This window comes from Branchiostoma floridae, chromosome 18, assembly GCF_000003815.2.
Source record: "Branchiostoma floridae strain S238N-H82 chromosome 18, Bfl_VNyyK, whole genome shotgun sequence".
In the NCBI taxonomy this organism is placed as follows: domain Eukaryota; kingdom Metazoa; phylum Chordata; class Leptocardii; order Amphioxiformes; family Branchiostomatidae; genus Branchiostoma; species Branchiostoma floridae.
Window position 1 is genome coordinate 4,569,455 of NC_049996.1, and position 25,661 is coordinate 4,595,115.

Below are 25,661 nucleotides of genomic sequence, written 5' to 3' on the forward strand. Positions count from 1 at the left end.
AATGTACAGCATATATTTGCTTATCTTTTTGCAGCTGCAGTTTGTAGACTTTACAGCCTGAGGGTGGTTGAAAACTTTTTTTTTCAAACGACCAAAAATCGATTTGCGCGCAGATGCCATCCTTATAACCAAATCAACCAGGTCTAATCATCAGCATAATGAGAGCACATGATATATAAACATCGTCATATAACAACCTTATACACAACCATTTCTTATGCACACATGTTCATTTGATGACATCACCTACAGAGGCTGATATTGATGATAAAAACATGCAATACCTTATTGAAATCTACATGATCACGATCATAAATACCTATTGGAACCTCAGATATTATCATGTTAGTAATGCCTTCTTTGGCTCAACATCACAATGTATAGTAATATACTAAATATATAATTGAACACATCATATAAAGTCCTCATACTCATCATTACTTAATACCTTATATGCATATAATAAGCATGTTCAGTATACCGCATTAAACCCAATTAGCCATGTTTAGTAATGTATCATCTACACCATCACCTGTGGGTAATACCACAAGAAAACAATCCTTTATCATCTCACTGGAACCTATTATAGACTAGCCACACAAGTAATATTTACACTCGGTCTTGGATTTACCAGCTGATGGGGTTTCCTCTTAACCTCGAATCGGTGTAACTTTTATGAAAGGGAATAAATGAATGAATCAGTCAAACAATAGAATGAATACATCATTGAATAACATATTGAATGAAACATTTAATGAAATACTGAATGAATGAATGATTCAATAAATGGATGCACGAATGATTGAATGAATGAATGAATGATTGAATGAGTGAACGAGTGCATGAGTGAATGAATCAGTCAAAAAATAGAATGAATACATGATTGAATAAAAGATTGAATGAAACATTGAATGAAACATTTAATGAAATATTGAAGAATGAAGAATGAATGAATGAATGAATGGATGATTGAACGAATGAATGAATCAATGAGTGAACGAGTAAATGAGTGAATGAAAGCACCCGTGGTTTTGGTAACACCATATGTTAATCAGATGACGTTATAGCTAGTGACGTGTATCATCAGTCAGGCGGAGTCCAGATGGTACACTGACTGAAGACACACGTCATTAACAATGAAGTCATCTCATTAGCATATAACATTACCAAACCCACTGGCGATGAATTAATGAATATTTATTATACACCAAGCCGGTATAGTCTTGAAAGGCACACTAAGTAGGAAGATTCATATTAATATTCTCATGTCATGTAAGGTCAGGAGAAGAAAAGCCTTCAAGCACAATGGAGAAACAGTGAATAATTTCATTCCGTTTTTAGGCCATTATTAGACAAAAAGAAGACTTAAGTGTAATTTTTATTCCTCTTAGACTCCGTTGCAGTCTTCGAATGGGTGTTTGTTATGGGGGGGGGGGGGGCGTTGGTTGGTTCGCGATTTTCAACGTTGGCTGGGCTCTCTTGTGCCGGGAAAGGGAGTTTGCCGAGGGAGGGAGTATGCTGTGAAAGGGAGTTTGCCGTGATAGCGATTTTCTCCCATGCCGAAGACTGCGCTCAGTCGGCGTCTTGGTAATTGGTAAAGGAAAATACACGGGGGAAAATCGCGAACCAACGCCCCCCCCCCCCTCCAATAAAACCACCCCCGTTCGAAGACTGCAACGGAGGCTAGATTCCTCTGTCGTCTTATTACAGCTAAATGGCCTTAAATGCGCTAAGGGGTTGCATTGGGCATATGCCCATAGGATTGATTTCTATAACAGTTTTGGTACATGTTACTTCAAAATAAAACCAGATATGTAAAACCGGAAACTGGCCAATACCCTGGATACAGTCACTTATTCTAACATTACCTGAGAAGGGGAACCTTCCTACCACTCTGTGAAAACCACAGAACAATCAGCCTTACAATTAGACATGCTAGTAAGGTACTGTAAATGCATTTAAGTTTGCGGGGATTTAATTTCCCGTTAGCGGGATAAAGGACTTTTCGCGTTGGTTTTAAGTTTGCGGTGGCACCATGTACGGTAGTCTCTTAATGTCATGGAAAAATGTACGCGGTGGTTTTAAGTTCGCGATGGAGTGGTTACCGCGAAAAACGCGACCATTAATCCACCGCGAACATTTCTGAATTTACAGTACATCCTCCTCCGCAGGGACATCCAACAGCCAAACTGCCTGTCTGGATGTACCCTGCTCTTTCAACCGTCACCCTTAGTTCCTGACCGACCTGCTTATAAATATTAATGAGGTTACCCTTATACATGCGAGACAGCTTTTGAAAACGGAAAGCCTATTCTCTGATTGGCTGACAGCTGGTTTGGGGGGGGGGACGTCCACAGGAACTAAGAGTGACGGTTAAAAGAGCAGGGCTCATCCAGACAGGCAGTTTAACTGTTGGATGTCCCTGCGTAGGAGGATGGTAAGGTAATGCTGATGGTTATCTTAAACAGATTGGAACCTCAGGCCAAGGCTCCCGTAGTTGAAGGAGCACCGAAGATCAGATTTTCAACTCAAGAGTCCTCGTTGAGAAGTAACCCCAGCACCAACAAAGTCTGTACCATGTATTTGTTGACTATGAAAAGGGCCGCGTTCGGCCGGGTTTGGTATGGAGTTTTGTGGGCAGCTATGAAGAGGTACAACATTGTACCAAAGCTGACTAACTGCGTCCAACAGTTGCACGAAAAGTCCAGTAGTGCAGTAAGTTTTGGTTAGGGCGCAGTAGGAGGACGATATATGTAAACGGGGCCAGCCCGTTTAGACTAAGATGTTTGGTATCCTAGGCTAGAGTGACAGTAATTAGCTAATGTGCCTAGCAACGCCCGGACTCCTCTCAGTACTCTGATATCCTCCGTCAGCTGGCCGAAGAAGGCCCATTGTGGGAGATCGGATAACCACTGCAATTAAGCTAGCCGGCACCGGCCGCAGAGGTCAAATACCAGGGTTAATAGCATAAGGGTTAAGGAACTTTGTGAATAACGGACAAACGCACGCAGAACTTGTTACCAAAAGTGTTAGGATAACTATTGAATGTTGACTATGTGACCGACGTTGTTGACTAATACTAGTAGTAGCGCTAGTCTCGACTTTGACTTAAGATGGCCCAACATTGTAACTCGACCGGAGCCGTTTGATTGACACCTTCGCCTGGGATCCCACGTCCGATATCTCGGTCACTGTGAATGGAATGTACGGAGTCCCGGACCGGCTGGAAGATGAGTTGATGTATAGCTTAGTAACCACGCCGGATCCCTAGTTACCGACCGATGATGTAACCGACATAGAAAACTCCAATGTTAGCGAAACTACGGGGCGTTTCCCGTTCGAAACATGACAGAATTGTTGTGAGAAGTTGTACTCATAGTTTAGGATAGCAATGGCGACTGACAGAAGTCGGATTCGAATGTTAAGAAGATTTCTTTGTGATGTACGGTGTTCTAGAGTGTCAGAATACCTGTTGCTCCTTCCCTCTCTCAGAGTTGGTACAGTCCATAAAGTTTGACAGCTGCATTCGAACTTGCAGTATAAAGTTTTGGCCGGTTGTGCCCAAGCAGTTCCGAGGGGTGGATAGCCCGAAGGTTGACCGAGTGAGAAGTTCACGACCCATCCGGTCTGACCCTCAGGTGAAGCCTCCGAGGAGCTTTTTAATATGAAATTTACTGGTTTTCTTACGCTTTGCCATTCAATGTCACTTGAGTTCCGGACTTTTGAGAAGTTATTAGTCCACATTTACATGTTTCCTGGGCCAATCAGATTCCAAAGATTCGCATAAGATTAGCCGTATTTGGTCTTGGCCCAACCCAAAATTTAGAAGATAAAAAGGAGACACTCGATTCGGAGAGTGCAGTTTCGTGCCGTGGCAGCAGTTTCGTGTCGTGGCAGCAGTTTCGTGCCGTGGCAGTTTCGTGCCGTGGCAGTTTCGTGCCGTAGCAGTCGTTTCGTGCCGAGAAAGGTAGCGGCCTCGGGCCGTGGCAGTTTTGCCACGTGCCGAAAGAAGTTGTGGAAAGATCTGGAAAGTTTGGACTTCAGTGACAGAAAGTAGGATCTGGACTTTGCCAACTGAGAGTGAAGAGTACTTCTGATTGTTACCACCGACGGCCATCACCAGTTGAGTTGTGAATAAAGTCGATCTCGAGAGAACTTGAACTTCGCCTTGCCTCAATCACTTCGGACATCATAGCAGGGTCCAAGCTAAGTCTTGGCACTCTCACATCTGGCGCTGCGAGCAAGGACGAAGAAGTCGCAGAGAAACCGGGGAAATCCATTGGATTCCAAGTTCAAGGCGGACAATAGGAAGGACAACGGAACAAGGCGTGCTGGAGGGAACAGACGCAGCGAAGCCCAATGGTCAAGACCGAAGTGGACTGGAGGTGGGTAGTACTGTTGTTTGGGGAGCAGAGCCGCGTTGCACAGTCTTAGCCCGGTCCTATAGCCTAGTAAATGAATAGGCACGTTTGTAGACAGGTTGTATTCATGTTTAGGTAGCGTTGTGTGTGGTTTAGATTATGTGTTAGTGTTAAATCTGTGGTTTTAAGGATATAGCTTGGATGACAGGGGTAGACAGGTTCTTTGAACCAGCACTGAAGAATAGCTCATGTTGATAAACCCGAGCGGAGCACTATTGATCGCGGTCGCCCCGGGTAACGCGAGTGACATTTTGTTGGCCCTTGCTATTGCGGCACGACGCCAGTACCACATCCTAATTCAAGGACAGGTAGTAAATTTTCTGGGTGCTCTATTCCGCGTGATCTGGTGCGCTCACCCGTTTGAGGTAGAGGACATAGGGAACAGGTTAGCCGAGAGGGGGACGTATTGCTTAAAATATTTTCTGCGAAGGTCGGAGACGCCCCAGTCACGTGGTCGTTCGTTGGGTCATTGCCACTCCTACTGAGACCGTTGCCCGTGCTGAGAAACACGAGTCCGGGGGACCACAAACGAAGCAGCTATTATAATAGGGAAAAACGGCGGAAAACCAAGTAGAAATTCGCGTATATGGACATAAACGGAAATATGTCAGTCGGTCTTGGGGACGCCAGGGCCGAGCTAGCAGGGATACGGGAGGAGATGAGGTCACAGTTAGGGGCAGAGGGGGAGACCCCCAGGGTAGCCCCGGGGTTGTTCGCAACGAGTACGCGAAACAGGCCCGACGTGTCCGGGAGGAGGCCCCGGGTAAGGGACCCTTTATACACACCAGATATGGGACCCTTGCCACCATATGGATACCTGCCCCGCACCCCGTCTAACTCCCCTCCCCCACTTCGCAGACGTCGGTCCAGAACTCCGTCTCCGCCCCGGAACCGTTGTTCCACGTCTTGCCTGTCGAATGGCCAGCCCACGATAGTGGTGCACACGGATCGGAAACTGCCAAAATTCTCGGGGGCCGGCTCAACCCTTTCATTTGAAGACTGGTTAGATGAAGTAGAGGGGGCCTTGAACACCTGGGGGGGGTACGCCCGAACAGAGGGCTCGCCTGATCTGGACGAATCTAGAGGGGGAGGCGAAGCAGGAAGTTAGCGTTCTGGAGCCACAGGAACGGGGGGACCCCCAGAAGATTTTAGACACGTTAAAGAGGGCATTCAAAGACACAGTTTCGGCCAATATTATTATGGGTAGGTTCTACAGTCAGAGGCAGGGGCCAGACGAGACAGTGCGGGCATATGCGGTACAGCTGCGGACCCTGATGCGCCGGGCCCGTAGACAGGACCCCCAAATTTGCGCTGACCCCGACAAGGCGCTCCGCGACCAGTTTGTCGAGGGGCTCAAAGATAAAGACGTAAGGCTAGAACTCCTGCGCCGAGTCCGTCGACATGAGACCCTCACGTTTGCGGAGGTGAAAGAGGAAGCTCTCGAGCTAGTGGAGGCAAACACCCGAGTGCGAGGTGTACAGGTGCGCGGTGCGAGCGCGGCTGAAGCTATAGATCAAGACGCGTCGGGCACCGCCACCTTGTTGCCAGCACCCGGGGGCGCCTCTCCAGACGCCATCTCGCTGATGCGTCAAGTAGAGGAACTCCGGCGGGAACGACATGGGCTTTTAGAGCAAAACCACTATTTGTCCAGGGTAGCGGGTACTTTGTGTAGCGAAATAGAGAATTTGAGGGGTCGATCTCAAGCCCAGGCCGGGCCCCGCCAGTCAGGTGGGCCGAATCCGCGAAGCCAATCGGGCAGTAGAAATAATAACGGGTATCGCTCCTCCGGCCGGAACCCCCGGCGCGGATTCACGGCGGACCGTAGGCCTATATGCTACTCGTGTAATGAGGAGGGGCACATGAGTCGCAACTGTCCCCAGGTAGACGCGCCTCCAGCGGCCGGGCACCAGTCTAACCCATTGACTCCGCCCAACTCAGATCGGCTCAATGGCACCCGCGATTCAGGGCCGGGGTCACTAAACTGGCAGGCTCCGCCAGCGGGGGGCGACTCGCGGAGACAATAGCTTCTTCTTCTTATGAACTAAGGGAAGAAACCAAGCCCCTGAAGTTTAGTAGCTCCTGTAGGAGTAGTATGTTTAGTTCTGCCGTTAGGGGGGAAGGGCACACGAGAGCTAATTTAGCCCAGCGAACAATAGGGGGTAGTCTAGAAGTTGATGTAAAGTTTGATGGTGAAGGTGTCCGCTGTTTGCTTGACACCGGGTCCCAAGTAACGTTGATGACGCGGAGTTGCTTTGAAAGTAAGTTTGGAGTTAGGGGGGAGAAACTAAAGACAGACTCGTCTTGGCTTAGATTGACGGCAATGAACGGCCTGCCGATCAAATTGGTAGGGTGTGCCGAAATGGATATTCAAATTATGGGGCGCGATTTGCCTAAACTGGGGGTTCTGATAGTGGAGGATAACCCATCTTGGACTTTGCCTGCCATTGTTGGTATGAATGTGATCAGTTCTTGTAGGTCCGTCATAGCTGAAGCCATCGAGCGGCCAGACCCAGAGCAGATAGAACAGGCTACGGCCTGGTCTCGCGCCCTTAAAGTAGAGGATAAGTTTCAACGCTTTACAATAGCTGATGATGGAAGAGTAGGGTCTGCCTGGGCTCCACACAGGGAGAGGTTGGTTGTCCCCGCGGGGCATGAGATGGTAATATTCTGTAGGGCTCGGACAGGTCCGAACGGGGTCCCGTACACCGTGTTAGTCGAGCCACCGGAAGCGGGCACCCTCCCAAAACCTATTGTAGTGGCGCGAGCGTACGCCGAGGTGAGACATGGCCGGGTGCCAGTAAGAGTAGCTAATGTAGCGGAACATGACGTAATCTTAGGCCACCGGGCCAGACTGGGGGAACTCTATGTAGTCGAAAAGGTCCCTGAACAGGAAGTAGAACTAGACGTCGACTCGACCGGAGATCTAGAGGCCCATGTAAGGGTAGTTACCAGCGAATCGAACGGAGATAGTCGACCGGGGGCTGACGAAGGGGACTCACTTCCCGTAGACGTAGATGTCGATCTCACCAACTTGACGGAAGAACAGGCACAGAAGCTACGAGCTCTCTTAACGAAACATAAGAGCACCTTTTCTAAGGACAAGAACGATTTTGGCAGGACTAACGTAGTAACACACAGAATTCCAACAGGGGACGCCCCTCCGACTCGGGAGCCGTACCGCCGGATACCCCCGGCCATGTATAAAGAAGTGAAGGCTCATATCGAAATGATGTTAGAACAAGACGTGATAAGACAGAGTTCGAGCCCATGGGCTTCTCCAATAGTTCTTGTTCGGAAGAAAGATGGCGGGTTGAGGTTTTGTGTAGATTATAGGAAGCTAAACGCGCGAACGCATAGAGACGCCTTCCCTCTTCCCCGAATCGAAGAAAGCCTAGATGCCCTTGGGGGGGCCCGCCTGTTCTCTACACTAGATTTGGCCGCTGGTTACTGGCAGGTAGAGATTGACGAGGCAGACAGGGAGAAGACTGCATTTTCATGTCCCCTGGGACTGTTCGAGTTCACTAGAATGGCGTTTGGTCTCCAGGGAGCTCCCTCCACTTTCCAACGCCTTATGCAGCGTTGCCTAGGCGACCAGAATTTAGAAATTCTGTTGATTTATTTGGATGACATAATCGTCTTTTCCAAGGATGTAGACGAACATCTGGATAGGCTGGATGTGGTTTTCTCTCGCCTGGGGCAGTATGGGCTGAAGCTCCGGCCGGATAAATGCCATTTGTTCCGCTCGTCAGTCAAGTACCTGGGACACATAGTGAGCGAAGGGGGAGTGGCCACGGACCCAGACAAGACCGCCGCACTCCGGGACTGGCCGGTCCCGACCACGGTGCGGCAGGTTAGACAGTTTTTAGGGTTTGCCTCCTACTACAGACGATTCGTAGAGTCATTTGGAAAAATTGCAGGTCCGTTGCATGAGCTAGTGAGGAAGGACCAGCCGTTTGCCTGGACTCCGGCATGTCAAGCCGCATTTGATACTTTGAGGGAGAAGTTGATGTCCGCGCCCCTGTTGGCATACCCTGATTACTCCCTGCCGTTTATATTGTACACTGACGCGAGCAATCAGGGTCTCGGGGCCGTGTTAGCTCAGGAACAGGATGGGGTCGAGCGGGTGATTGCTTACGCTAGCAGGGGGCTCCGACAGGCGGAACGGAATTGGGACAATTATAGTTCGTTCAAACTGGAACTACTGGCCTTAAAGTGGGCAGTGACGGAGAAGTTCAAGGAACATTTGTATGGTAACGAAGTGACTATCTATACCGATAATAATCCGCTAGCACACCTACAGACAGCCGTGTTAGGTGCAGTAGAACAACGATGGGTAGCTCGCTTGGCCAATTATAAGTTCACCATAAAGTATCGCCCGGGGAAGTCGAATGCAAACGCTGACGCCTTGTCGCGCATGCCCGGCCAGGTAGCTAGAGTAGGGGCGCTGATAGCCGAGGAAGTCGGGGAAGAGGAAGGGACGAACTGGTCGGCGTTGTTACAGCAGAAGAGTGAGACCAAGGTCAAGGGAACCCCGCCGGGACCCGAGTGGTTGGGTTATACCCAGGGGGGAATGGGTGCCCTACAACGAGAAGACCCTGTCCTGGAACGAGTCATACGGTATGTAATTAAGGGGCCGAGACCCAGCAATAAAGAGCTAGCCAAGGAGACCGCAGAAGTAGGTCGTGTGCTGAGGCAATGGAACCGCCTCCACATACACGAGGGTATGTTGTGTCGGGAATTCTGGGGTCAAGGGCACGCTAACAGTTTTCGGCAGGTCGTCCTCCCCGCCGCGTTGCGCAGGGATGCGTTTGAGTCAGTACATACGCGTCATGGTCACCTGGGGATACCCAAAACGTTGGGATTAGCCCACCAGAGATTCTTCTGGGCAGGCATGGACGCAGATCTGGCCACCTGGGTCAGGACCTGCGAGAGGTGTTGTTTGCGTAAGTCCCCGGTCCCAAATGTGAGGCCACCCTTGGTGAACATCCGAGTCACAGCCCCCTTAGAACTCGTCGCGATGGATTATTTAACTGTAGAGAAATCGTCGAGCGGGTACGAGAATATCCTAGTGATAACGGACCACTTCACTAAGTACTCAGTCGCGATACCCACCAAGAACCAGACCGCCGTGACCACAGCCAAGGCTTTGTGGCGACACTTTATCCTCCCCTACGGGTTCCCTAGGAGACTGCATTCGGACCAGGGCGCGAATTTCCAATCGGAAACCATCCGTGAGCTATGCAAATTGTATGGAGCAGAGAAGGTCTCAACAACCCCGTATCATCCCCAAGGGAATGGACAGACAGAGAGACTAAATCGCACCCTTCTAGATTTGCTAGGAACTCTAGAGGCCGATAAGAAGCGCCGCTGGCCCGACTATATCGCTGAACTAGTGCACGCCTACAATAATGCCCCGCATAGTAGTACTGGCTACAGTCCCTATTACCTGATGTTTGGGCGACACGCGAGGTTGCCAATAGATCTGACCCAGGGGATAGAGCCCGAATTCGAGGAAGGAGAGTCTAGTGTAGATGACTGGGTCCGAGAGCATCACGAGCGCTATCGATACGCCTACGCCCAAGCTCAACGGCGCCTAGACGGGGCCGCCGCCGCGCGTAAACGCATCTACGACAGGACTGCCAGGGAGGCACCGTTGCTTCCCGGGGAACGTGTGCTAGTTAAGAATAAGAAGTGTAGAGGACGCAAGAAGATACAAGATAGGTGGGAACGGATCCCTTATATCGTCCGAAAGCGGCCAGACCCAGACATCCCAGTATATGTAGTAGAACCGGAACGGGGAAGTGGGCCCCCACGAAAGTTACATCGGGATATGATGATCCCTTGTCTGTTCGGGCCGACGAAGAGAGACAGGTCTAGAGTCGCACGGGGACCCAGCAACAGGGCGAGCTCTCGGCGAGGTTGTCCCAGCATAGCTGAAGAGCCGACCGAACAGTCTGAGGGCGGCCACTCCGAATCTTTTGATGTGTATACCTTCCCCCGCTATCTGTTTCAGAATGAGACGGACGAGTCACTGGGTAGTGTCGAGCCAGTACAGGCTCCGACGTTTGTGACTGAACCCAGCCCCGCAGGTAGTTCCACAAGGGAAGGGACAGAGGGCCCTGAGATCGATTTAAATGAGGCCCGAACAGACGCACCGTCAGCGGACGGGGAAGAAAATGACCCGTCTTTGGAACAAACGGCCGAATCGGCAGAGGAAGACCCGAATTCGCCAGAACCTGAACCGGTTGACCTCCCTAGATACCCCGTCCGCACGAACAGAGGCAGACCCCCAAACTGGTATGGAAACCCGATCTTACTGGGGGCGCGTGCCACTTATTGTCGGGCTACCCAGGCTGTTGCCCGGGCGCTAAACGGTTTTCGCTTGTCTCCTTTTCTGGGTTGAAAGAATAGTTGATGAGATGGATCATGGAACGATTAAGGACATACGAGTAACGGAAACCCCTTTTGATGTTAACGTGAATAGGAGAGGAATTCAGAAGCAAGGTAGAGGCTCGTCTTGCATTTAGTCGCAGTGATTGATGGAGATGGCTCGCCGCCTTCTGTCAACACCAGTGCCTGAAGGTGCTGCCAGACGGATAGAGATGGAGCATTGCAGGTTGCTTCATCTATAGTTAGGGACAGCAGACGTAGATGACTGCGTTATTGCATTAAGTCGGCGAATCCGCGTTTGGAGGCGGGAATTAGGCAAGTTGTGTCGCCCAGGATAATAGTGATTAGCACGGGTTAGATACCCCAGGTGTCCCCCAGGCCGCTGTTCCGTTCGCGACCCCTGACCGACTCGGTAGGTCAACCCAGCTAGTGTTACGTGGAAGTATCCCAATCCGGACTCGTGTAGATTGGCCGGGTGCTCTGCGGGCAGTAAGGGGAGGGGCAGTGTGGTCCGACAGGTCACGCTGGGATGATTGAAAATGACCACGAGCGGTGGTGTAATTGAAATGTTGAAAGTTGACAGTCGCCCCACCATGGCGTTTGGTCCGCCGCTGTTGCTCATGGGTGGACGTACCAAATCGGTCACCACCCGCCGTAAGGAAGTTGTGCAACCCATCACCTAAACAGGCGGGATGCAAACTGACTAACTAGCGGTGGCAGCGACGGCCAGGCGGGGGTTCGAGGTTCTGTCCCTTAGAAGTTGTTAGATAGACGCGTGGTCCCATAGACGGGGCGCGTCCGGAAATTCTTTTTGAACTTGAGAGAAGATGAAACCTTTAGTTTATTTGTGACTTTTGTCCTTCCGGAACACCTGATCTGCTATCTCGCTGCTCGGGGGTGAGTACACCAGACTTAGGGTCCACTCGCAGTGCTCAGTTGTGTAACCCAAAACCCAAACGGGCGGGGTACAGGCGAAACACGTCGTAGTAGCAAGGGCAGTTAGGTGAGGACTTGGGTCACAAAAGAATGGCCAACAGACACGTTGACCCAGAAGAGGGGTGCGTGGAGAAGGTAGTATAAGATACGAATAATCTGACGCACTCGAGGAAGCTGAGCATAATTGAGATGCTCCAATACCCGGAAGACTCGATGAATGTGTTCCGCCGGGCGAATTGTGCAGTAAGGAAACCTAGAAAATAACTAAGTGAAGAAAATACTAATGAACGGTACTCCGTCCTTATCTAGAACAGAAGAGAAAGACTCGAAAGACAGTGGAGATAGGTTAAGAACTAAAGATAGAAACTATTAAGGTCAGGATGTTATGAGATACGTTACGTAGACAGCACGACAAGTGAAAAGAAAAAATTGTGACGGAGAGCGCGGGGAGATATTTCTCGGGCGGAATTTTGCAATTACCATTGGTCACTACCACTGGTTGCTTTTTCTACCCTTCTTATACGAATAGAGGGAGGAAAGGATAAGGTTAGGAGCAGAATTGGTAAAAGATTACGTGTTATGAAGGATTAAAATAGAGGACCGGGTTGGGGCGTGTGTATGCGTGTGTTCTGTTTCTCCCGCTGCAGGGCTGCCAACCACCGGTCCAGACGACCGAACAAGGATCGCCGACGACGGCTGGGCATTGGAAGTTCCTCCTACCCCCTACAAGGTCCGTAAGCTGACCATCCCGCTAGGTCTCAACTGTCTGTGGTGAAGTAGACTGCTGTGGCAGATGGGCGCCCTCCGACACCGTGTGCTGACGTGGGCGTGAAGGAGACTAAGAGGAATGCTGATTTCTCGGACAATGACTAGTCTCGTTTGGACGCAGTTCCGACCATGGAAAGACGAGGACGTCAATCATGTGATGAAGTCCGGGGACGTCAACAGCCTGCTGCTGTCGTAAGCGATGGGGTTTCGTGGAACATTGATACATCATCATTTCTATTCCTCCCCGCGTCCGCCTTCGGGCCGTCTCCCAGCGATCTCTCGCCGGACACTTTCTCCACTGTGGTGCTTCCCGACGATATGGAACCGCCGGAAAATCCGCTTCTCTGCTTCTCCCCGCTCCAGTCCTTAGGCGAGACTCCTTACGCCACCGAACTTTTCCGTATTGGCGTAACCGTTCTACCGCCGACAACCTTCCCAGTCTGCCATGGTACCAGTCTGTCTCCGGAGCTGCCACCAACGTTCGTCGTGAATCGTTAGCTTCGCGTCGGTGGAATTCCCCCTGGATGGACATCTTATAGAGACCAACCCCGCCAGAACGGTCGAAACGGGGTATGATCTTGTTCTCGGAGAACTAGTGAGGACGCAGAGCCCATGGATTACGTAGCTGAACCCATGGATTACGTAGCTGAACACTGTTCCTGACGTAATGAACGCTATTCCTGACAAGGATCCCGTCATGAACGTTGAACCTGTGCAGAGTACTCGAGGCCTGGAGACGACGAGAGACAGCCTCCGAAAACGAACTGTGAAACAAAAAGACATTCCGTGACGTAACCAATAGGGTAAGGTTAAGATAGGATAGGGTAGGGTTAAGATAGGATTAAGGTAAGGATAGGAAATGTGTAAGCGATATATGTGTTTTGACACGCGGTCAATGACCGAGACGAAGTAGTAATGACTAGATTTGTGATGTGATGGTAACAAGCGAAGCGTGCGGTAGTCCTGATAGGATAGTTAATAGTCGGGTAATCGGGTCAGGATGGGTGGCCCCAAGGAGGTAGCGTCCTTGCCTTGATGAAAGCGCTGAGTTAATGCCCAAGGAGAGGTGAGGGGTTTAGATAAGTTATAGCCGGGGAGCTCCCGCTAGGCTCGCAGTAGACCCTTGGAGAAGGTCACCGGGGTGGTTGTACACAGCACCCACTGTTGTGTTTGCAGTACGAATTGTTATTGTAGCGGGTCAGTGCCACTTTGCCCTGGTAGAGGCGATTACAAAATAATTAGCGGTTTGTTGCAGTCCCAGTTCCGGATGATGTTGTTTCTCTCGGGGCTCCCTTACGCAAAATTATTTCTAACAAAGCGAATGGAGAACTCCTGTAATAGAATTCTCCATTTGTGCCAATGTCGGCGCCCGTAACCGTTAGGAGTGCTTCAGTTCATACCCTTTAGGAACTGCAGCACTTGTTGTTCTTCCGCCCATTCTAGAGGCAAACGTGATATCGAAAGGTTCGAATCATCGAAGGTTGCCATGTCTGGGTCACTGAACCCCAGCCACAGCGGAAGGAAATAAATGAATCTGTCTCATACAAATTTTCCAGGTTCAGCAGCACGACTGTTCGACCCTATTTGAGTGTTCCAACGAAATCCGCTAGTTATTCTGGCCAGCTTGAGTCCTTTTTGTCCTGTCCATGACGTTGACAGTTTGTTTGGATGTTTTACAGCAACCATTAGTCACATCTCCTTTGGTATGTGTGTCCTTGGAGGCAAGTGCGGTCTCAAGCTGCACCTTCTTCCTCTTTCGTGATGTTTTCTACAGCAAGGGTCAGTTATAGGACGAATGTTTTAAGCCCTTTATGAACTGTACCTCTGCCGCTCCTGCATACGTTAGGCAATTGATACAGGCAGTGACACGTGGTTCGACGTCGTCACCCCTGACACCAGAAAGTCACGCCCGAATGGCTGACTCGTACCGCATGTCTGGTGTCCCGTCTACTGGTCGTGGAGATCAACCTGTTAAGTTAAGAGGTGTTGATGTAGAAGTATTTCTCTGTCTGAGAAAACGACAATCTCCGTAGTTAATTGTCGCTAAGGGTGGTCCAGGTGAATTTAGTAAATGAGTAGTTACTGAAGTCCGAGTTTTCGACTGGTACCTACGGCCACACCCGTAGCCGTTGGAAGTGCTAGCGGCGATATAGCGGAGAATGGTTGTTCTCCTTGTACCTCCTGTCTGGTGTACCGTCCTTCTCGAGAGAACCCCACGGGGTCATCCCCGCAAAGCTTTTGCACGAATGAGTGTAATGGCAGCAGTGACAGTACGTTTATTGCAGAGATCCTTTTCTGTTTGAGAAAACGACAGCCTCCACAGTTTATTGCCATTCGGAGGTGAAGAAACAATAGAGACACAGGGGGTAGGAAAAGGATGTACTGATGCCAGAGTGTGCGTTCCGAATAAGATAGTTAAGGAGAGGCATTGCAAGGGGTAGCAGATATTGGATGTGCCTTGATAATCGGTACCCATTTGTCCCCCGAAAGTAACGTCCGCTACGCCGGGGACGGCGCAGGTTTTAAGTGGGGGGGTGTAAACGGGGCCAGCCCGTTTAGACTAAGATGTTTGGTATCCTAGGCTAGAGTGACAGTAATTAGCTAATGTGCCTAGCAACGCCCGGACTCCTCTCAGTACTCTGATATCCTCCGTCAGCTGGCCGAAGAAGGCCCATTGTGGGAGATCGGATAACCACTGCAATTAAGCTAGCCGGCACCGGCCGCAGAGGTCAAATACCAGGGTTAATAGCATAAGGGTTAAGGAACTTTGTGAATAACGGACAAACGCACGCAGAACTTGTTACCAAAAGTGTTAGGATAACTATTGAATGTTGACTATGTGACCGACGTTGTTGACTAATACTAGTAGTAGCGCTAGTCTCGACTTTGACTTAAGATGGCCCAACATTGTAACTCGACCGGAGCCGTTTGATTGACACCTTCGCCTGGGATCCCACGTCCGATATCTCGGTCACTGTGAATGGAATGTACGGAGTCCCGGACCGGCTGGAAGATGAGTTGATGTATAGCTTAGTAACCACGCCGGATCCCTAGTTACCGACCGATGATGTAACCGACATAGAAAACTCCAATGTTAGCGAAACTACGGGGCGTTTCCCGTTCGAAACATGACAGAATTGTTGTGAGAAGTTGTACTCATAGTTTAGGATAGCAATGGCGACTGACAGAAGTCGGATTCGAATGTTAAGAAGATTTCTTTGTGATGTACGGTGTTCTAGAGTGTCAGAATACCTGTTGCTCCTTCCCTCTCTCAGAGTTGGTACAGTCCATAAAGTTTGACAGCTGCATTCGAACTTGCAGTATAAAGTTTTGGCCGGTTGTGCCCAAGCAGTTCTGAGGGGTGGATAGCCCGAAGGTTGACCGAGTGAGAAGTTCACGACCCATCCGGTCTGACCCTCAGGTGAAGCCTCCGAGGAGCTTTTTAATATGAAATTTACTGGTTTTCTTACGCTTTGCCATTCAATGTCACTTGAGTTCCGGACTTTTGAGAAGTTATTAGTCCACATTTACATGTTTCCTGGGCCAATCAGATTCCAAAGATTCGCATAAGATTAGCCGTATTTGGTCTTGGCCCAACCCAAAATTTAGAAGATAAAAAGGAGACACTCGATTCGGAGAGTGCAGTTTCGTGCCGTGGCAGCAGTTTCGTGTCGTGGCAGCAGTTTCGTGCCGTGGCAGTTTCGTGCCGTGGCAGTTTCGTGCCGTAGCAGTCGTTTCGTGCCGAGAAAGGTAGCGGCCTCGGGCCGTGGCAGTTTTGCCACGTGCCGAAAGAAGTTGTGGAAAGATCTGGAAAGTTTGGACTTCAGTGACAGAAAGTAGGATCTGGACTTTGCCAACTGAGAGTGAAGAGTACTTCTGATTGTTACCACCGACGGCCATCACCAGTTGAGTTGTGAATAAAGTCGATCTCGAGAGAACTTGAACTTCGCCTTGCCTCAATCACTTCGGACATCATAGCAGGGTCCAAGCTAAGTCTTGGCACTCTCACATATAGATTGGCTGACAGGAGGGGACGCAGAACTGGCCTAGTGGAACCATCAGACACTACCTCTTGGAAGCGTCGATGAAGGTTAGACATCCAGGTGATAAGATATGCCAAACAGCAGGAAACATGGCATGTAGGTCAGTGCTGAAAAAGCCAGTTAAAGCCATACCAATTTAATTCATTGGTTCACGGATTCGCTCGCTCCTATTTTTTGGAAAATAAAATAAAAATTACCACTTAGCAAATTTTTACCATTAATGAAACCATTCACCAACTTTCTGGTGTAGCAAATTGGCATTTATAGTATAAGCTCCTTAAAATGTGGGTATTATTATTGCAGTTATATTTTTCATTCATGACGAATGGGACAAACATAAAAACTGACACTACTTTTGTAATTTTCAACAAACAGGTGCTGTTACTGTACAGTTTTGAACTAGTTTTTGCCTTGCCGCGCCAGCGGCATGGCCTTGTGGACACTATTTTCTTGGTTGGTTCAATGGTTCAATGGTTCAATGGTTCAAGCAATGTTAACCCAGCCCTTCCAAAGGCCCTTCCCAGTTCTCTTTCTCGAGGACAAACTTACGGCTTAGGCGACCAACAGTACATCCCCGTCAATCTTTATACCTCCCTTTTACGCATTTGATAACAGTTGTGGTCGGTACTGAAAGCCTCTTAACATCTGGTTACATCGAATGAATGAAGCGTTTGTATGGTGATATTTCAAATCCATTGAAGTAAATATATAATCAAGTGAATTATCTCGCATAATAATTTGCATTACCTATTCATAAAGATGAAATAAATGCCTAATTAGACCAATGCATTGCATGTGAATATATAAGTAGGCAATGACGTCATCGAAACGTCTCAAGAACGTTTGACTAGGTATTTCAACGCTACCACGAAAACCCTCTGCCGTACGGCAATCCGTAAATTTACTACCATCTTCCCACACCCGCGGTACAAAAACTATCCGGTTCTAGAGGCAAATTTACCCATCAAAATAAAGGATATAAGTTTCTCTTTCTTGTGATGTGTTTCTTTTGCTTGAAAATTGTTTAAAACGCCAGAAATTTGCCGGTGAAAACGGCGCGCCGTAAGCGGGGAGGCCGGGGCTTCGGATCGTGGTTCCACACTTCGGCTGTTTTGATGTCATCGGCAAGTTTCTAGCATTCACGAAGGCGAAGCGCCGAGCTGTTTTCCCCGACGATCGCCCCGATTTGGCCGGGCGGCGATCCAAACGCGCCAAATTTTGGGCCGCGTGCCCCTCAGAAACGGAGGATATGTGACTGAAGCGGCACAAATAGAACCTTTTTTGACGCTATGGATGAAGAATTTCAAGGTAAAATACTTGACACAATTTGTAGTGTTTGGGGGAGGGGGGCATGTTGAAGAAAATGTGCTTTTGAACAATTTTTTCTCAAGTCAATCCCAGCAATATAATTTCTATGCAGTGTTTCTTTATCCATGTTTTAGTCATGAAACTTACATGTATGTAAAATGTTTCTTAGTAATTTTTTATTCTTAGTTTATTGCTTTCTTTAGCATATTTTACATATGGATCATTGATTGGCCTGTTGTGTACTACTAGTATTTATTTTCACTTGTTGAACTTGAGGCACCATGGTAACTTGAGGTACCTATGCCCAATTTTTAAGAAAATCTCAATTGTATTTTCAATGTCATCGTTACTGTTGGTGTGAATCATCCCTTGCCTCGTTCCAAGACTAAAATACCATTTTGTATTTTTTTCACTTGTTGAACTTGAGGCACCGTGCCCCCTGATATGGGTCAGCCGGGTAACCTATGCCCAAATTTTTCAAAACACTAATGGCATTTTTGTTAACGTGAAAAATGTGTGCAACCAGATTGTGTATTCTTTGTCAGATTGTGCCAAGGGTTTTTCTGGTGTAGCAAAAATCATAAATATGTACTTACCTGCAATATTATACTCTTGTCTCTACTATCAGCCAGGTTCCTACCGACCGGGCGAGGTTGTCGCAGTTGGTACTGAGGTTCAGTCGCAGAAGATGGCTCAGAAACAGTGACACTTACCTCCTTCCATCTTGTTGCAGGTATTTATATACTTAATCAATGATAATAAGTTAATCTATTCCTTACCCCAACTTGCCTTTCTTTCTTTATTGAATTCTTCATTTCATTATTGGATCATTCTGAATCTTTCGTCACAAGAAAGAAAGAAGTCATAAGTCATAAGAAAGATGATGATGTAGATGAACATCAGACGTGGTACTGGAGTAGGTCGTCATCCCCTCAGATGGAAGAACATTATCACCATGATGGTAGACATGTTAATCATGAAACTCAAATAATTTTGTTTTTCAGGTGGAGTGTAGATTGCACCAAGTACCAGATGTAGCTGATATAAGACCGGAGAGCGGAGCGGAGATATTGAATGGTAGAGGTCAACCATAATGTTGACAAGTTGTGCAGCCAGTGCTATTAGCATTAAGTTTGTTAAAGAATACTGTTGCTACCAGTAACCACAGAAAATGATAAGTAAGCCTGTTTTTTTTGTAAAAAGTAGTTTACATTGCATTATACTATTTATAGTATTGATTAAATAAGGAGAAGTTCATGTACCTGCAAGTACATCAAAGAAATCTGTGTCGATTGTATGTATCCTGAAGACTGAGCCTTTGACCTTGAAAAATGTTGAACTTGTCCTAATAAATTTAGTGTTTACACAATGTCTACCTATTGATATTTTATCTCTTATTAGTACAAACATCTGTCTTCTATATTTTATTACAAATGTATTTAAGTGTAAAGTTGTACTGTTGATACAGTATAACATCATGGCTCAACATGAAAATAATGCGACATATTCACACACTTACCTTTCACCTTGACCAAGTTGACCTTGTTATAAGGCAATTAATATTGCTGATATTCTATAGATGTGACATTGTTGGTAATATAAGATACCATAATGTTGTGTACATTGCAAAAGTATATGAAGTATGATATTTAATCTTCTACAATGCGACTCAACTGGTGCAAAAAACACCATTGACTGTAACCCAAAATGTGTACTTTTAAACCCAAATCTACTTATTTCTTAAAGAATAAGGTAAGATGACAATTATTGTGTGAAAGGACACCAGTGGGTGCTGCATACATCGACCCTGTGTAAAAGCATAATAAAATGCCATGAATGTTCAGAACTCTGTGGAGTGATTCTATGTAGTACATATTACGGGGAAATAAGATAAAACAAGCTTTGCAGCCTTTACTTACCTTTTCATCACCCCTCAAAAAAGGTATTTTTTTATTCTCATCGTTTTTCGCGCAGCAGGCCATATCTTAGGGTAGGTTTTGGCAAATTTGTGGAGCCATATCTCAGCAACCCTTCAAGCTATTCGCTTCATCTAAAAAGCATTTTACTCCTCTTGGTTAGCTCTTTCAGAAACAGTAAAAACAGTCATTGTATTGTGTTTTTGCCAAGGCACAGCATTTTGCCTTGCCGGGCTTGAAATTCTGACCTACTTTTTCCTGACGATATCCCTAACACGCGGCAAGGCACAACTTTTTTTAAAAAGATTTCTTGTTTCCTATGGTATTGTCTTACCATAGGAACTATCCTAACATGATTTACATTTGTGTAACTTTTTGCATATGATCCTAACGATTTAGTGGTTAAACCAGTTTTTCTAGATAGCTGTACTGGTTTTGAATTGTTCTGACTAGTTCATTCTGCTTTTGCTGAAGAAGAGTGATGGATGTCACTCGAAACGTCCGGAAGTAAATATCCGATTTTTATCCAGTTGTAGAAATTGAATTGTATTTGAATATTGCTTACCTGGATGTCTAACCTTCATAAACGTATCAAGGATCAATTTGGCAAGATTTGCCTGGACTCAGTACGTGAACTAGAGAACACCGGCAGGAAGATTGCAGACTTCAGGAACCACCAGCGTTTCAACCTACGTTGTCTCAAAGAAGGAATCACCCCGGTAAGCTTTCATCTCAAAACTCCCATCAAAGGCCACAAGGCAAGTAAGATCATCCACAACGTAGAAAAGAAATTGATCAACGAAAGAGTGCGACAGGTCAACTTCCAGCTGGACTGCCTGAAGGCGAAACAAAAGGACATCCAGAATTCACTTGAAACAGCGCCTACCGGCCGACATCTACAACGAAGTCCAAGACTTCACAAACCGTGGTCAACTCGCTCAACACAACAAAGGCAAGACCAGACAACAGAACAAGTTTGACAGGCTACTGCAGAAGAACAACAGAAGCAGAGCGGACAGCGACCCCAACTGGAGAAGCTCCGAGACTGCGACATCAAATAAGCCTGACGAAAGGTGGGTCAAAAACCTAAGCAGCCACACACTATCTGAACCGGAGAAATTACTACTATCCAAGGGACTCAATTTTGCTGTCACACCCCAACGTATCCCCACTGTTGACATAATCACAGAGACGGAATCAGCCATTCGCCGTGCCCGTCTGCCACACAAACAGGCCGAAGCCCTGCGCACCAAAGTTGCCACCACACTAAAAGTGTCCAAACCACCTGCAAACAACATTACTCAAGAAGAACAAGCTGCGCTCAAAGCCCTCTCTACCAACAAAGACATCATAATTCTCCCAGCAGACAAAGGTAGATGTACTGTTGTTCTGGACAGAGAACAATACGACAGTAAAGTACAGGACCTTTTGTCAGACAACAACACCTACCTACCCCTAAAGAAAGACCCCACTCCCACCTTTAAGGCGAAAATCACAGCTGCATTGAAAGAGCTACAGGACAAGAAAGCCATCGACAGAAAGACCTACCTGAAGATCTATCCGACCGGAGAACAGCCGCCAGCCTTCTATGGACTTCCTAACATCCACAAGAAGGAGGTACCACTGCGTCCAATTGTATCTAGCGTAGGATCCGTGACCTATGAACTGTCCAGATTTCTCGTTGATATCATAGGACCGTTAGTGGGCAAGTCGGAACACCACATCAAGAACAGTGCAGACTTTGTTAACAAGATAAAGGACATCCGGGTTGAGGAAGACGAGATAATCATCTCCTACGACGTGTGTTCCCTCTTCACCTCCATACCGCCAAAGAGAGCAGTTGCGGTGGTAAGGGATTTCCTCGAATCCGACACCACCCTGGGAGAGAGAACCAGCTTATCCTCCAAACAAATCTGTGATCTCTTAGAGCTCTGCCTGGGGTGCACATACTTCGTCTACAATGGACAGTACTACCAACAGTTATATGGATGCGCTATGGGTTCTCCAGTATCCCCTATAGTTGTCAACTTGTACATGGAGAGATTTGAGACAGAAGCCCTGAGCACGTTCGCCGACACTCCGCCCGCCAACTGGTTCCGGTGTGACAGCGATCTCGCCCCCCCGTGATCTCTCCCCCCCGGGGGCGAAATCACTAGCGATCTCGCCCCCCCAGGGCGAAATCGCTAGCGATCTCGCCCTCCCCGGCTAGTGATCTCGCCCCCCTACCTCGCCCCCCTTTAGCGATTTCGCCCCCCCCAAAAAAAGACGGGTTTACATGACATTTTAGAAGTTGATTGGTATAAATCGCAAAATGCAGTTTCAGAATGATATAAGTAAACGAGTTTGATACATAACTCCATTCATAGTATCAATAGTAACGTAATTACATGGTAATAAGATTGTTGAACTTGTTTCAGACAAGGAGGGTTGGGTCCCTTGTATTCCCATTATTGCATACCTGAGTCTTGACATAAGATGTATTTCATTGTATTCACCTGTCCTCAAACAACCTATATATCTCCAATATGAAGTCTCTACCATGAAGTGACCACAAAAGAACTATGTAATGTCTTTATTAATTATGCAAATATTAGGTATTAATTAGAATAACGCACATTTTGGTATATGCACCTGGCCAAGGGATATCTTCACCTCCAACATGACTGTTTTTTCTAGTATTTAGGAACTGATGCATTTACCCGTGTTTCTTAAGACTGGTACTTTACCAGTGTTTGTGTAGCATTTAGCAACAGCTATATCAACTTGCGCGTAGATAGTGTTTATAATGAGAAACTATTATTCACGTGTGTTTTTGTTAGTGCTTTGGAAATGTTTCCAGCACAAGAAAGAAAACAGTGACAAATTGAAAACATATAGCTGACGTATTCCGTACCATAGACGGTGTTGATTTATACGTTCGCAGTAGCACCTGTTCGCAGTGCCACCTCAGCTGCAAAAATTGTCTTTTTCATTTCAATGTCATGTTTGCACCGAACAATATAGTATCGACTTTCGAGGTATAGCAGGCATCTTACGGTACGGTAATAAGGTGCCATAAGGTACCAGGTAACACACCATACACGTTACTCCCCAGGTGCAGTATAGTACCAGGTAGCGCACCTGTAATATGTAGTAACCAGCTGCTCTTGGGGGGGGGGGCGAAAACGCTAAAGGGGGGCGAAAACGCTAGATCGCCGGGGGGGCGAGATCGCTGTCACACCGGTATTTGGATGACGCCTTCTCCAGACTGAAGAAGACGAATGCAGACAAGTTCTTCCAACATATCAACCAAATAGACGACAACATCAAGTTCACATAGGAGATGAGCCAGAACAACACAGTACCCTTCCTGGACTCCAAAGTCATTGTAGAGGAAGACGGACTTATCAATGTAGATGTGTACCGGAAACCAACCCACACCGACCAACACCTGGCCTTCCAATCCCATCATCCCTTAGAGCAGAAACTGGGTGTGATCAAAACCCTGTTTCACAGAGCGGACACCATCATCACTTCAGAGGAAGCCAAATCCAACGAGCACCGACACCTTAAGGACGCCCTGAACAAGTGTGGCTACAGACAATGGTCTTTCAACAAAGCCCTGAAACCATCTCATAAGTCCAAGAAACCTTCCAACAGTAAGCCACTGGACAAGAAGAAGACGACAGTGAATGCCACAATACCGTACATCCAAGGAGTATCAGAGAGACTCCGGCGAATCCTACAGAACCTCAATATTGCTACCAACTTCAAACCCCACTCCATCCTCAGACAGAAGTTGGTCCATCCAAAGGACCGTGTGCAGAAAGGCACCAAGTCTGACGTCATCTACAGACTTAAGTGTGAAGGTCCACAGTGGAACGACACCTACATTGGAGAAACCATTCAACCACTGAAGGCAAGGTACAAACAACACTGCAGGGCTACAGCAAGTGGATACTCTTCTGCCATCTACCACCACACTCAACTACACCAAGGACATTCCTTCAGACTGGATACTACAGACATTCTTGACCGCGAACCACGGTGGTACGAACGGGGTGTCACGGAGGCCATCTACGAGCGGATCTACAACCCCACCTTAAACCGGAAGGGAGGACAGCGCGTAGAACTTTCCAGCACATGGGACCCCGCCTTGCACCACAAAGGACAATAGTTTTTTCCTATGGTATTGTCTGACCATAGGAACTATCCTAACATGATTTACTTTTTGTAACCTTTTGCATATGATCCTAACGATTTAGTGGTTAAACCAGTTTTTCTAGTTAGCTGTACTGGTATTGAATTGTTCTGTCTAGTTCATTCTGCTTTTGCTGAAGAAGAGTGATGGATGTCACTCGAAACGTCCGGAAGTAAATATCCGATTTTTATCCAGTTGTAGAGATTGAATTGTATTTGAATTAATGGTGTAGAATTTGATACTTCTAATGGTTTATAAATAATGATAACAGCATTCTACCATTATTTACCATTTTCTACCATTTTTTGTAAATGGTTCAGCGGGCTGGGAAGATAGCAATTCACACATCCTTGCAAAGTGTGGTTGGGTGCCATGCAACAATGGCCCACCACAAAGGATCCACCAGTGCCCAGCAGGGAAATCTAAAATTTACAAAATGATGCAACAATAAGGCATACTTTTATGGGGGCAATAAACTAATTTTACCATTTGGCAAAGTTTACAAATATTTGTAAATATTTGTAAATGTGAAATAATCCCACAGAGGTTTCACAATTATCGTAAATAAAGATATTTTTGTACAGTTACTTTCAAATATTTCTAAAATATTCGAAGGAATTCAAATAGATGAGTATTTTCTTAGTCAATGTTTTGAAAAGAATTCGATTATTGTGGCTTAGATATTCTTTTAATCAAAATGATTCAGACTAATTACAAATACCACCTAAAAACCCTCACGGTGACTTGGAATGGACTCAATGTCAACCGAATGACCTGAAATTCAACTTGATGGGTGCCTTGGATATATGGCCCTGGGACTTGTCACAATGACATCCTCAAAACATACGTAAGAGTTGGAATAAACGGTTATATCCAAGACGGTACAGGTTCGAAATACATATCACGTCTGATCAATACAGGAAACAAGTTCAAATCTAACCTTGACCTTATAACCCACATGGAAATAAAGTGATAACAGGTGTGAGTTTCTTGATATTTCTTGTGTAATGACATGCCTTAAGGAAGAGTAGCAACCGTAATGTTTTGACTGAAAGGCCCAAACCTGCCCTATATTAGGAGTTTAAACGACAAGATAGGAATTCTGTGTGATGCCTATTACTCAGTTATGTTCCGTTAAAGATTAGAAAAAGATGTCAGTACCTCTTCTGTTGTAGAAGTCATATCGCTCCGGCGGGTTGCTATCAGCCAATTTTACTCCAAGTGTGTCCTTACTGGCCATACTCAGATAACAGATACTGTCTTTGGTGTCATAATCAAACGACAGACAGGATCCAGCAGGAACAAGAGATGTTCCAGCTAAACACCGTTTGGCGCACTCTTCCACGCTTATGCCTGCTATCTGTTCATCGTTGTGGCCTGGTAGCCCTTTTTTGTCGTAATGGTCAAACCAGGACAGCGACGTCTTTGCTCCTGAAACAACATGGTTGGTCTGTCAAGCAAACGTATGATAAGAAGGTAAATATTCATCATAACGTTTATTGCGCAACAATTGTACAAGGTACAAAGCATGGCATCTACTGATACATAACTACAGTTCTATAAGGTTAATCTGCTTAATACTAGGGTGCATGGTATGGGATGAAAATGGCCTTTTACAATCATGAGAGGGATTGATAGCGTCTAGACATTCTATGATATATTTTCCTATGTATACCATACAGGGGTTGTCACATGTCAT

General features: G+C 46.9%; 2 protein-coding genes across 2 annotated transcripts; both read left to right on the plus strand.

Annotated features, from left to right (window-relative positions):
* The first annotated feature begins 5,517 nt into the window (after positions 1–5,517).
* On the plus strand, positions 5,518–6,445 carry LOC118406007. The gene has a single exon (XM_035805863.1). It carries the CDS (start codon positions 5,621–5,623, stop codon positions 6,443–6,445), a length of 825 nt encoding a protein of 274 aa, XP_035661756.1. The 5' UTR covers positions 5,518–5,620.
* Positions 6,446–20,351: 13,906 nt separating this feature from the next.
* On the plus strand, positions 20,352–23,101 carry LOC118406009. The gene is made up of 3 exons (XM_035805864.1): positions 20,352–20,501; positions 20,662–21,881; positions 23,029–23,101. The coding sequence occupies exons 1-3, from the start codon at positions 20,352–20,354 to the stop codon at positions 23,099–23,101; spliced, it is 1,443 nt and encodes a 480-aa protein (XP_035661757.1).
* The last annotated feature ends 2,560 nt before the right edge of the window (positions 23,102–25,661 follow it).

Coding starts and splice junctions, on each gene's coding strand:
- LOC118406007 (XM_035805863.1), top strand. CDS start 5,621: ATGGGTAGGTTCTACAGTCAGAGGCAGGGGCCAGACGAGACAGTGCGG.
- LOC118406009 (XM_035805864.1), top strand. CDS start 20,352: ATGTCTAACCTTCATAAACGTATCAAGGATCAATTTGGCAAGATTTGC. Junction 20,502..20,661: donor TCAAAGAAGGAATCACCCCG/GTAAGCTTTCAT, acceptor CACTTGAAACAG/CGCCTACCGGCCGACATCTA. Junction 21,882..23,028: donor CCGCCCGCCAACTGGTTCCG/GTGTGACAGCGA, acceptor CGCCTTCTCCAG/ACTGAAGAAGACGAATGCAG.